This window comes from Heliconius melpomene, chromosome 20 (assembly GCF_056956725.1).
Source record: "Heliconius melpomene rosina isolate 202511_hmr_F chromosome 20, ASM5695672v1, whole genome shotgun sequence".
Classification (NCBI taxonomy): domain Eukaryota; kingdom Metazoa; phylum Arthropoda; class Insecta; order Lepidoptera; family Nymphalidae; genus Heliconius; species Heliconius melpomene.
Window position 1 is genome coordinate 1,262,170 of NC_140408.1, and position 14,109 is coordinate 1,276,278.

The following is a 14,109-nucleotide window of genomic DNA, read 5'->3' on the forward strand; positions in this document are numbered from 1 at the left end:
GATTCAATAAAGCTATTCCATTAAGTTCTTTATTTTAATATCACACTTAAAAATTTTAGATAAAACTGTTCACAAACGATTATTTTTTTATTTATTTTGCTTCATTGAGCAAGTAAAAAATGAATTTATTTTTCACGTTAGGAATTAGCGAAGAACACTTTAATAGAATGAGTTTAGCTGATAGATCCAACGAATGGGGTAGTAAGCTTAAATTAAAATAAACATAAATGTACTTTATGCAAATAATAAAGAATATTTTGGAATCTTAGTTGAACAGCCATTTTTTTCTAAATATACGCAGTGTAATTTTTTTACTAAGTGTAAGTAAGTGATAAGATATTACAAGATTAAAGAGATTACAAGCTTAGGGTTATTTCTATTATGTACATGTGTTTATTTCCCAATTTTCTAAATCGAGACATTGCGTGTTGATTTGCGTTACGCAACGCCGTGCTTTGCCTCGACACCAGATTTAAGAAATAACTTAACTTTTTTAAGTGGGAATTGAACCCACAACCAGTTATGCATACAGTCACATGCTTCTGCCCCTGCACCAAAACTGACCACAATATATGTACATGAGAATTTGTACAATTGAATTACAATTACTATACTATATTTTGAATTTTCATGAGTGTGTGGAAGTAGTAAGTACACACATATGTATGTAATAATAAAACATCATAAGATAATATTATACATTTAATATACTACTTAACTAATACATATAACTTTTTACATATTGATTAAGGCCATGATGTCTTTGCAGTAAAACCTTCATACTTCTTTCTAGTCTTTAGACCTGATACTATTGTTGAACTCTTGGGGAATGCTGTCTTTCCATTAAACAGAGTATCTTTATCTGAAAATAAGTAAAAATTATTTAATGAGGTAAATAAAATCAAATAAACACATTTACTTTTTATACTTTCAGTTATAAGTATGTATATAATAATTACATAGTGAGAAAGACTCTCACTGTAAATGCAATGTTTATGGAATTAACCTTCACATAAGAGAATGAGGTATTTTTACTTCTCATTGAGTTCTGCCAACATGTAACGCAGTAAAGCAGGGAATGGAGTATTTTAACACAAAGATTTCTGTGAGCACCCGGCTATATCTCGTAAAATATGTAAAGCTAAAAAATACAGTGGGGAGTGGTTAACACTAGTTTACTACCAAAAGCTGAAAATGTAATTTGAAAATAAAAATATCATATTAAAATATTAATTTCTACAAAGTTTATTAATGTTACTATAAAAATAAATATATATCAAGCTGTCATTTAATTTTAAAGTCTTAACTCTCTTATATAGTGTAATATATCTTATTTAGTTTACACACACATCTCCTTTTTTGGCCTCTATACAATGTGAATTTGGCAAAGTGATTAGTGTTTAACATGTACATTATAAGCAGAACAGAATGTTAAAAAATTCCCTCATATATTATGTTTTATAGACCTACCTGGATGGTATCGCACATAATTTTCTTGGATGTGCAGGTTCTTTGGCAAGTCCAATTTCTTTAAATTATCAAATGGGCTAAGTGTATCTACTGGTGTTTCATAAAATGTTCTTAAGTCATCTAAAAATACATATATTGTTGAAACTTAAGAAAAAATACTTCATGTTTCATTAATTATTTAACAAAAGAGCTTATTAGTAAAAGTTTACTGCAATATAAAAATGTGACCGTAGCGTTTGGCACTCCGTTCTCTCTGACTACTACCCAACTAGGGATAGTGTGAAGCTATGTATGTATGTATATAAAAATGTTATGTAATATAATCATAATATTTTTACCATTTGCAATAAACAATTAATTACTATTGATACTCAAATAGAATAAATAAATTCCAGTTTTTATTCCATAAAACCAATAAACATACAGTTGAACTAACATATTTAATTGGTAATTTACTTACCTACTGTTTCTATAGTATGAAGTAATGAATTTGGTACACCATGTCCCGTTTGATCAAAACATGCTTTCAATACTGTATATTTTTGTTCAAGAGAATCAAATTCAGATTCATTTTGGAGTCCATTATCAGAACACACTTTTAAAACAGTCTTATCAATATCTGCGGGTGGATTCCAAGGCTTGTTAGGGCGAAGAAATCTAGAATTATGAAAGTTATTTGGTAAGTTCTGATAGATCTTTTCAGAATAGCGAGTAGGTTACGTTTAACTATTTTATTTAACTAATTACCCTCTAGAAGCAAGAGATTCGGCTGCAGCTTGCAATTTCTTATCAATTTTTGGAAATTTCGCTTGTTTATATCTAACACATACTACCTGAAAGTTATAAAATATAGACGGTTAAGGTTATAAAACATAAAAACATATTAAATTAAGAATAAATTCAACTTTACCTGTAACTTTTTGCTGGTTTTGGAAAAAAGTATGTTACGCAACATTGTTTTGTAAAAGTGTCTATAGAAATTGTTAATTGCTTTCTATATTTAAAAAAATCAACCCTAATATAGTTTACGAAATATTTATGCTCTTCATAAATTTGACATCTTAATTTTTTATAATAAATGCTACAATACACGCATACTACTTAAATTTAGATGCATTAGCACTAAATAAATCTTTTAATTGAGCGTAATATTTTATATTAACCTTTATCTTAAAATAGTTATAAAAAAAGTGAAATCATAATTTATAGGTATATATCGTTGTAGTTAAGCATAAAAGTATTTTAAAAGTTGTATTTGATAATATAACTTTTAACATAAGCACGCGATATGCATGAAATGAAACGTACGTATATTTCTGGACGATATCTGTTAGTTTATATCGGTGCCGCTACGTGCGCTACCGTCGGCTTGGGTTGTTGTTTCCTATCCGCCATTTTCCAGTCGCCATTGAAAGGTGAAAACTTCACTAAATGTCGGTGATGATTTTAAGATTTTGAGTGGTTTCTTTAAGATTGAATCAGTTTTTAGTGTTGTGAAATGAAAATGAAGTGCCTCGGACTACCATGACGCATCAAAATCACCAAACAAACGGTGCAAGTCTCGAGGATTGCCACACAAACTTCTTCGCCTTGGTAAGTCACTTTTACATTGATGAAAGAACTCATAGGTACTTTTCTTTCGAAATCCCTACTACTATATTGACAATATTATTGTGCGCTACGGTACTATAGAACTTGAAATAGTTTAATTCTACGTAAGTCAACAATAAATCCATGATGACCAAACGGTCCAATTATCGTTGGCCGTCGGTGATATACAAAATTCACCTTAATGCGATACGGTAATGAAATCGATCAATTGCGTTAAATATTTAGTGTGGATGAATCCACAGTCGGTCGGGTCGTGACGCTCGACCGTTAGTCATCCTGGCATCGTACTCCAAGAAGCGGAGTCACGTCGCGTTGCTAACCCGCTCGGGGTGATCACAGTCAGCGAGCGAGGCCACAGGGAGCCGCAGGCCCATAGAGGTCATTTTGAATTCACCTGGCCGTAACGCGGAGTGCGGACCGTAATGCGTCCGCGAGACTAGTTTCGCCAGGTCGAGGAAATAACTTTCTTATTACTTGCATTCTTACAGCTGCGTCCGATACTGCGACATAACTCATGATAGTGGGAATGTTTATGTGCGGTGCGGCGGCGGAGAGACCGTCGCGGGACGGGTCATTCATTATCGGCGTGCCGTAGTGTGGAGTCGCTTTGCGTAACATTCGTAGCTGGCGCGAATTTTATCAGATTGTGTTCGGGCGAGGATTAGCGCGCGGCGCGGGGCGGGGCGGGGGGAGCCCGCGCGCGTGGGGAGGGTGGGGGCGCTCCTCGGCGGAGAGCAGCCGGGCGCCATTTCCACCTGACGCGTTGCCACATCTCCGCGCGGCGGCGCGCGCCTGCACCCGCACCCTGCCTCCCCCCACTCCCCAAGAGGCGCTCCGCCTATCTCGCCGCGATACAAATGACTGATTTCTTGCCTGCCTGCTTATTGTCTAATTATTTATGCGACGGTTGCAGACACGGCCGCTATTGTTGCGCGGAATGCTTTCGTTTCCATCGGCCGTCGCAGCGGTGACGGTGACGCACCGACCTACGACGGCTGACATTGCGCCGGGTTCAATACACTTTAGATCATACACATACTTGATTTTAAACACGAAAAGATAAAAACGTTTGCACTCAAATAAGAATTCTCTTTTTTTAACATTGGCCTTTATTGTCTTTATCATTATGATTAATAATGACCCACAGACCTACATTCATAAATGCCAAGTTAGTCGCATAAATACGTTTTATAAGTCGACCTTGGTCGAGCCAGCTAGATCAATAATATTATGAAGTCCTATAATCAATCATCGATAATTCTATTGTAACTACAAGTGTAATTAAAAGTCACATTTTCTAACGATTATCAGTAGTCCGGGACTGTTTCTATTTGTCTTTTATTTGCTTACAGTATAGATTTACCGGCAGTTATAAAATAATACTGAACAATTAAAAAAAATATATATTTTATTAGCGTCTTTTATATTTTAATGTCACCGAAATAAATATGAAGACATTTTCGTACAAATAATTCACTTATTGTCTTTTGGTGTTACGTCCTCCGCCGATCCTGTACAATCTGCGCAGTGCGCGGGGCCGCAGCTCGCGGCCTGCGCGGGCGCCGGTCGTCGCGCGTCGGGCTCATTCAAGCGTTATGAATGGTCGTAATCTTAACTTTCCCATACCTACGCCGTTTGACGCCTCCGACTGTTCTGCAACTATTGTGCACATCCTGATAGTGGTATCGTTTAAAAAATATATTAGCTATTGAATAAAACAAGACATATATTTATAAATGAAATAAAACCCCTTCAATACAGACTTTAACATTTATTGCATTTTCGTATAATGTTTTCTAAGTTTCATAATTTACTCATAATTTGAAATATACGGACTGTTATATGACTTAAAAATGTACTACATAATAAACTTAGTATTCGTGGTTCGTAGTTCGTGGCGTCACAATTCCCTTTGATATTTCGATGCGAGATTAATATTCTAGCAGTAATTTCTGCAAGCACCGTTCCGGCAATATTGTCCATTGACCGCCCGAAACCGTCGCTCAGTTATTCATGGGATATCTCAGCGGCTGGACCTCTTATCTCCGTGTAAACGACCCCGCCACCAATTTACCCCTGAATGGGACACGCGCCATCACCAGGAACCTCCATTAACTCAAGTGGTTGATATCAAAATAATATTTTGTTCTCCACTATCGTCCTTCTTTATCGCACATAGTAGCCATATCGCTTTATACTAATTGTCGTGGGAATGGCGTCTGTTATCGTTATGTCACAGTGAAACCGCTAACAGTTTCAATGTATATTATGCATTTTATACATAATCTTCATTTTCTCTTGTATTTAAATTGACTTTTAAATTGCAGCTCGTAACAGTTTTTCTAAAAGTAATTAAAATTTATAAAGATTTCACTTTTATTAAAATGGTTACCTAGCGTTTTTATATGCTATTTAAACGACCTTTGTGAGTGTACTAATTGTTGAATTGCGATATATTCATTTTATTTCCGTTGTTATAAACAAAATAAAAAGGACCATATTCTCTTAATATACTTTACTGAATAAATAATTAGATGCCTGCACTGTGTAGTGTACATAGTATGTAGGTAGGTATTTCCTGCGCCAGCGTTCACTGTCAGTGTTTATTGCTTAGAGAATAGATAAAACTATGCCTTATCAGCTGACGTATGTGGCCTTAAGTGATCATAGTTATCTACATCGTGAGCGGGAATTCGCAGTTAAATATCTGCAATATGATTTAACGACTTCTAACTTGGAAAAAAATAATAATTTCAAATTATATTAGATATGCTATGTAACTTTGTAGTATTTTAAGCAAAGACGATGAATATTTACATTACTGTATCTATTTTTTAAATATATATATATATATATATATATATATATATATATATATATGCGCAGGAGTTGATTATTTTTATTCTCTTTTACACAAAGTAAAAAAGATAATTGATAAATAATATTATAGCGAAAAAAAATTATAAGCAGTTAAAGCATAAGAGGGAGGGAGGTTCAGATTATTCTTTCTTTAATATTATATTAGTTTTGTAAATATGTTTTAAGTAAGGGAAATAAGTAACTCCTTCTAATTGAGCAAAAGCAAGATTAAAAGATTCTTAGATTGTACAAGGACGCGCGAAAAGAGTAAATAATTTAGAATTGGAGGGCGGTCTCGTTTGCTGATAATAAATTACAATGTCACGTGTGTTAAAGTATCAGGGTTTGAGCGCAAGTGGCGGTTGTTATCACTTGTATTGATGATAATATTGTACCGCTAATAACAAATATATATTTTAGCATATAAATTATACAGATAATCAGCTACCGAATCGGAAAAAAATCTTGTCTTTAATATGTATTTATATACACTACTAGCGGACCCGGACGCGGCTACGCCTGCTTGAAATATAAGAATATAATTTCTATAGAAATATAATTTCAATCTAGATGAAATGCTAAAAGTGACTATTATATTTATTTTCATAAGGATGAATATCAAAATGACGCGGTAACGAACGCGGTCGCGTAGCGACGACGGTTGTTATTAACATGGCAGAATAAATTGCATGTCAAATTAGAAAGTATTTTAATTTATTAGTATATATGTGTATTGTAATATTATATAGCCTATAGCACTTCTGAAGAATGCAGCTTTCATACAAAACAAAAACATAGTAAATCGGACCAGTAGATCCAGAGATCTTAGCGTTCAAACAAACAAACAAACAAACTCTTCCGCTTTATTATATTAGTATAGAAGAGCAAAATCTGACAACAGATGTTCTGTTTTAGATCTGGTCCCTAAATATATTTTATTAATAAAGCATAGGACAAAAGTATCCCTAAAGTAACCTTTACAATTTTACATGCTACATTTATCAAAATTCGAAAAACATAATTATGTCATTAACAGTATATAAACAAAAGTTTCTTTAATTATCATAATATTATTATTGATTGACCTATAATTAATAGCACTTACGTCAATTATCGATACTTGTAGCAGGTGGCAGTTACTAATTTGACACCTAATCAGTCAAAATAAAAGAATAACAACCAATTTATATATTTATGTGATAATTTGGATATTTCTAACAAACTAAAACTCGAATCGAGTTGTGACATTTCTAATTTTTATTTCACACGATGTGATCGTCATTATCAATTTATCACTCCTCTTTGTCTTATATGACGCCATAGATAAAGAGTTCTTGCAATTGTGGCAAACTATCAGATAGTGTTATCTAAAAAATATGAAATTACTTTTTGATTAAACATACTTACAGTAAATTGTGACATACAGCTATTTATTTGTTTTCGTTTACATACATACCTGTTCCGCATAATACAGTAAGTATTGTAATTTTGTAATATATTTCTCTAGATATTTAATATCCTCAAAAAAAAGTGGAGAATGGAAGTCTTAACACTGGGTTCCCATGTTCCCTCTGCCTACCATACTATGTGCGTGAACCCACGTTTACAGTAAAGTTAAAAAAATCTATGTACTTTTATTATTCTAAGAGTTAAAAATAATGTTACGTCTCAAGCGAGGATATCGCGAGGACGTCCTTGATAAATAGCAATTGTAGAAAGCGTCCTTCACCTAGTTCCTAGCGTACCTATTGAAAACAATCCTTTCTCCGCCGACCTCACAAAGTTTGCAAGTTTTATAACAATGTATTCCTTCTTTAAAACATTTCACAACTTTGCTTAACTTTTGAAAGAAATGAGGAATTCCGAGTAGTCTTGAAAATAGGAATAAGGGCAAATGTCAAAGAAATGATACTGATACAAGTATATTTATTGCGGTCATAATGATGACTGGTATAATTTGGATTGACCAAGTGTGCAAGTGATGAAGCGGCAGCGTGAGCGGAGGTAGCGGGTTCCTCTCTTATCTTGACCTACATATGGTCGGCCGCGGCGAGCCGGCACACTGGCGCACTCTCGCTAATCCGGCGCACCGCATTAATTGGCACTTCAAAACATTCATTAACATACTGGACGTTGTACATACAACTATTACTACTCATTTTTGGTCATTATTTTTGAAGGCACATTTTTTTTGCTATTAGTTGCAAAACATTTATTGTAAATATTAGGTATATTGATTTCTTATATCTTTAACAGTAATGTTTATCGACTGTTGATTATCACTTTTTGCGCTATCATAATATAACATGATATTTAAGGTAATACAAATATCATTCTCAATATTTATTAAAAAAGATTATCACTTTCATTGAAAATTGATTTATTTTATTAATACATAAAGATTATATAAATATTTTTTATTTTTATCCTATTATCTCATTTCTGTTGATATAATTTCTCGTTTAACTTTATTCTGGTACAATATACCTATTAAAATAGTAAAATACTCACTGGGTAGTGAGTATTTTCCAACAAGTTGGTACCTCTCTGTTTATTTTTTAATAAATAAAGAGTTTACATAAGAGCAAATTTAATGAGATAATCAACCTCACTTTTAAAATTTTTCAAATTCAAACGTTTTTATATGAATCATCGGTGTCGTAATGGAAACATTAGGTTTCACTTTGCGTAAACTGCGTTTAACGTATGATGAAAAGAGACAAAACAGAAAGTGTAGAGCAATAAATACCGAGTTTTTCCTCCAGTCATCGCAGCCTTGACCGGATGTAACTCATGGTAATGTATGGGAAAAGAACAACTACCTACCTTTAGGTCAAGGGTAAATGCTGGAGATTTGATCGATAATCCTTGCTCTGACTCCTTCCTGATAGCGAGATTTTGTAATACCAATAAAGAGAAGACTTCGTAATGTTATCGTAATAATACCGTTTTTCGTAATATAGACATAAATGTATAAAACTACTTTTTTATTCTTGTAAAGCAATGAAATATTTTCTGTTTTTATTGCAACCTTATGTTTGAGTTGCCTTGGCCCTTCCTTTGTGACCCTGTGCTCACGGAAAACAAGTTTAACTTAAATATCTAGTTGTATGCTTATAAGTTTTTTCATACCCTCTGACAACTTCAATATTGGTATGAGAGTACATTTTGATTTTAAAATCAAAATTTGATCGTTTAAATAGTGAAAAGGTCTAATGAGGTCATAAGAAACGATGAACAATATAATAAATGGTAGTGCATTCGATGAATATATAATGTATTTAGGTTGCGCTGCGCTGTAAACAAAGTACAAGATTGTCGACGTCGGTGTTGCGCAATTAGGTATTATGCGTTAGCACGTAAACAAGGGCCTCTCGATATAGCGTCGGAAACTCGGCCGTATGCAGCGTCCGACTGAGGGCATGCGATTAAATTTAAAACGCTTTCACTCAACGAGGAACCCCTCCTCCTCCTCCTTCCCTCCCCCCTACCCGGTACTCCCCCTACCGGCCACAGTCGCTAACACACGAACTCGTTTCTGCGATCAGTGCCGAAGATTGCACCCAATGAATTCGCCGACTGTCTTTTATATACGCCGCTCAAGTTATGGCTCTATAAAGTTATGATTTCGCAATTCGTCACATATTATGGCTATTTGTTGCTCCATTATGTATAATTTTGTGCGCTTTTAATGAAATTTATTATAAATTTATTTTCTTATTAATGAATAACAGAACAGATAGAAATAATATGCATTCTCTAATTTCTATATACTAGATATCGTTATCTATACTTAATATAATAAAGCGGAAGAGTTTGTTTGTTTGTTTGTTTGTTTGTTTGAACGCTAAGATCTCTGGATCTACTGGATCGATTTACTTTGTTTTTGTTTTGTATGAAAGCTGCATTCTTCAGAAGTGCTATAGGCTATATAATATTACATTACACATATATACTAATAAATTAAAATACTTTCTAATTTGACATGCAATTTATTCTGCCATGTTAATAACAACCGTCGTCGCTAGGCGACCGCGTTCGCTACCGCGTCATTTTGATATTCATCCTTATGAAATCCTTATAATAGTCACTTTTAGCATTTCATCTAGATTGAAATTATATTTCTATAGAAATTATATTCTTATATTTCAAGCAGGCGTAGCCGCGTCCGGGTCCGCTAGTTTTAAAATAAAATGTAATATACTTTTGTTTAAATATTTTTGTAATATATTTTATTGTTACAAAGAATGAAATTATTCACCTCTAAGCGCAAGAAAAGTTGTAGTTTGCCGTGTAACACTTAGTAAATGGTGCGTAGCACACTATATTTCGTGTCACCATAGTAGAACTATACAAGAAGTGATTACAAAAAAATACGAATACAAATTCTATTTAGAAACTATTATTTTTCCATACTTAAAAATATAAGCATTAAAAAACTAAGTAGGCGGTACACACAAAGCGGGTCGTCAGCTTAGAAATGCAAACAATCCTACCAATCCTGGGGTGACCCACTTTGACCTTAAATAAAGGACATGCTATAAAGTCAGTCGAGGTGACATTTCCACCTTGTCATTGTAGGGCGCACAATATGCACAAGAATTATAATTAAGTTAATGAGGACCACACAATCGCTACCACATATCAAAGATTTTTTTTTGTTTTTTAAACTATCTCAAATATATTCTTATCTCGTCTATTACATCCTAATATATTCCAAAGGGTGACTTTTTGTAAATTTTGATCGGAACCGCATGTAAAACAGTGATAAATATTGAAGGTATTTCAAATGAGTGACAACATGTCTCGGTGTCGGTGTCCCTTATTCCGAAGCGTACGTTCGACACAATCTCCTCTCATAGTCCTTTGTATTCGTAAAAGCTATGCGGCGCTCCAATCAGAATCCGCATTGTGATAACACACGCTTACAATATGAGCCCCGGAATATTTAGATGGATGGCGTCTCTCGTACGAACCACAGTTTTTTTATAATACTTATTCTGTTTTTATTTTGAAATAAATGTAAGAAATGTCAAATTTAAAAACAAGAAATGTTTGTAACTAAGTCAGTTTTGTGGTAATACCGAGTACGTCACGTAATACCAACCGAAAAAACTAGGGCAATCAAATAAGGCAAATCCTCAAAATTCTAGATGTTCTCGTATTGAAGGTTCGTTGACCGCGGACGCGCGCGCCTGTCTTTACCGTTAGTTGGATAGCGTACTGTAGTGCAGCCTACCTGAGCCTGGTACCCTTCACCCTCGCGAGGGTGTAATTGCCTCCGGACCTCACGTTTTGCTTCTTTTTCTTCGTTCCGCCAGTCTCATCTGCGGCGCTTCTTAGGATTTCTCAAAAACTTGTTTTTATATCATGCGATGTAAATACTTACGTTATAGGTATCTAGAGAATTGTATATCAACGTTTATATATGGAAAAGAGTAACCAATTGTTATGTAATACAGGAATAAGCACGTCTTGTTTGCGAAGCTATAATAGTATTGTGACCAAATTCATTGTAACGCAGTGGACATTTACAAATTTTGGCAGCGAGGTTTAATTAGCGCTTTAACGTGTCGCAGTTCAACGGCCGCCGGGGCGATTGCTAACTTATTAATTCCACTCGGTTACGATATTGCAAAAGCGTGCGAACAATAGACAACACTATCGATACGATACACGTCGATTACTATGACAACTTTGAACATAGCCTCGATTATTAGTATATTTTCTATTTACAAATATACTATAAATAATTTAGCGGATGCGTTTTAGTTAATTAATTTTAGTGGTGTCATAAATTCTAACAAAAATAATTGTCTTAAATTGTTCCAATTAATAATAATATCGCACATGTCATACATATTTTATTAAAAAATTATAATCAAATATCTAGATAATAATGATTTCCAAAATCATCATATATTAGTGTCAATCACGACCGAAAACCCCCAGAACAAAAATATTGTCATACACAAAGTCGTTACCTTGCGGCTGCGCCCGCGCACCGGCGCGTGCCTCCCGACGCGTTTGCCGCATAACAATATCGATGCGTTCGCACTTCGCGCTTCAATCTGTCCAATGTATCGCACAGTCTTCATTCTAATTGGTGTGATTTGCTGCATTAAATAACCTATATATATCAAATTTCTTTATAGTTTTTTTTTATTTCTACAGTATATGCATGTTATTTCAAATATATTTTTAATGTTTTAATTTTAATTTAACCAGTATTTGAGTGGGGAACATTTTGTAACATAGGTAATTAATCAGTATTCAATGCGAGTTGAGCTGTAGTCAAACAGATACACATACGTACATACATACGTACATGAGCTTACATGGCGTCGGTTTTAATTGAGGTCTTCTATTTATACTCTTGTTCTCGCCTCCTTTGTTTCGAACAGGTATTATTTTGTATATTCAGGATTGTATGTAACCCAAACGAGTAGATCAATAATCGTGTTAATATTGTCTTGTAATAAAGACAGTTAAAGGATTTCTGCATCATGATATAGGTTCAGATGTAATTCATTTTTATTTCTTCGTTGAAAAAAAATATCCTCTAATGAAATTTCCATTCCATCTTAGAGACAATATCAACGTAATGAAGACTGATGCTTAGCATGACACGCTATAATCTGAATCCCTCAGGTCAGAGGTAATTGTTTTATCATTTTAATATTGGCGCAGATAACCGTACAGCTCTGCTGCATCTCTCATCACCGTCTCGCTCGCGCCGGCCTCGTCGCGGCGGGCGAGAGGGAGAGAGGTGCAAGTGGCAAGTTGTCACCGCCCACACGCCCCCGGTAACATGGCTCTGGTTGTCGGAAGAATCTTTTTGACTCTTGTTTACAGCGCGTCTACTCAATGTACGCTCCACGTGCGAATTTATGACATTGTAAACTGAAACATAGTAATGACGTCTTAAAGTATTGTTTTTTTTTCCGTAGCTGATTAAGATCATGGCAACGGAACGAATTTATTACTTGACATAAATTTGAAGTGATTAATTATTTTTAAATTTATCAAAATCTTTATTTAGCTATCACGCATATCCGTAGCGTAGAAGTCGGAGAAAAAGGAACAAAATCTTAATCAATATATTCTTTATTAGATTGGACCAGTAGAAGCACTTTTAACTCCTCAAGTGTCAGTCCCACGGGAAACTTCCACCGGGTCTAATCAAAATATAAAGAATAAAGTCTAAATTTAAATGTATCACAAACATGGATTCGTATTGCTAATTAACATTGAATACTTACGTCGAGTTGAACTGTAAACAATAGTTATTGCAACATGTCTACATGTCTTATCTTGATTACTGATTTACTGAATATGTGTATCGCCAGCAACTTAACGCATGGTAACAGTAACTCGGCACTCACCTGCGAGCTGCTGTATAACGAACGGTACATGCGAATATAGAGCGTTACGCAATATGAATAAAGGTTATATTGACACGTCGCGAGCGGTGGGAGCTTTGGAAGTGGTGAAATGATACGCGCAATCCATAGTAATGATGTTCGCGGAAGTGGCCGACATGCGCCGCTCATGTCACGCACCGTGTCGCGCTCGCGGGGCGGTGCTCTCGCTGTTGCTGTCTTGTGTTAAATTTTGTTTTTTTACTAAAAGAATAGAAATATTTATATAAGTATTAAAAAAGGTCAAAATAGATAAAATAATTTTTTTTTTATAATAGTGGATGATAAACATGTAACATTATGTCCATTTTCACTCTTAATCTCAATCTTCGGCTCTTAAAGTATCTATTTTACCCTAACAGTATCGTAATATATGTATATTTTTAATTTCTCACTTTGCCCTGCACATATCAGGCAGGTAGGCAGGGGAGCATGGGAACCTCGTGTTAAGAGACTTCCGTTACCACTTTCCTCCCAAATCTCGAGACAATGCTTATTAAATGGCGGTGCATCTCAACTTCGTAGGTACTTTGACTCGTTACCAGAGCGAAGAAATGAAAATATTACATTTCATTCCCCCAAATAGGAATCGAACCCGTATAACTGTTGCGTTTACAGTCGCACGCTGTGAGCTCTGCATCACGAAGAGATCAATAGTGATATTATATATCTTTTATAGTAAAAATTTAAAACTCATAATATGACTGATATGAAATACTTTACATTTAGAATGGAAACATTTATTCCA

At 34.6% G+C, this 14,109-nt stretch overlaps 2 protein-coding genes across 4 annotated transcripts in view; one reads left to right on the forward strand and one right to left on the reverse strand.

Moving 5' to 3' along the window:
• Window positions 1–688: 688 nt before the first annotated feature.
• Window positions 689–2,539, reverse strand: mRpL50 (mitochondrial ribosomal protein L50). The gene is made up of 5 exons (XM_085205379.1): window positions 2,381–2,539; window positions 2,218–2,303; window positions 1,931–2,127; window positions 1,471–1,590; window positions 689–862 (listed from the first exon to the last, which is right to left on the reverse strand). The coding sequence occupies exons 1-5, from the start codon at window positions 2,423–2,425 to the stop codon at window positions 747–749; spliced, it is 564 nt and encodes a 187-aa protein (XP_085061505.1). The 5' UTR covers window positions 2,426–2,539; the 3' UTR covers window positions 689–746.
• A 279-nt stretch (window positions 2,540–2,818) lies between these two features.
• The window catches only part of skd (mediator complex subunit skuld), a 58,368-nt gene continuing 47,077 nt past the window's right edge, over window positions 2,819–14,109 (forward strand). For all 3 annotated transcript variants that reach the window (XM_085205376.1, XM_085205377.1, XM_085205378.1), the window contains exon 1: window positions 2,819–3,063. In XM_085205376.1, the coding sequence (XP_085061502.1) occupies window positions 2,995–3,063 (69 nt within the window). In that variant the 5' untranslated portion in view covers window positions 2,819–2,994. The remainder of the gene's footprint in view (window positions 3,064–14,109) is intronic.

Excerpts from the sequence above, each read along its gene's own strand:
- mRpL50 (XM_085205379.1), bottom strand. The coding sequence starts at position 2,425 with ATGTTGCGTAACATACTTTTTTCCAAAACCAGCAAAAAGTTACAG. Across the intron at positions 1,591-1,930 it reads TCATACTATAGAAACAGTAG|ATGACTTAAGAACATTTTAT; the intron begins GTAAGTAAATTA and ends ATGTATTTTTAG. Across the intron at positions 863-1,470 it reads TTATGTGCGATACCATCCAG|ATAAAGATACTCTGTTTAAT; the intron begins GTAGGTCTATAA and ends ACTTATTTTCAG.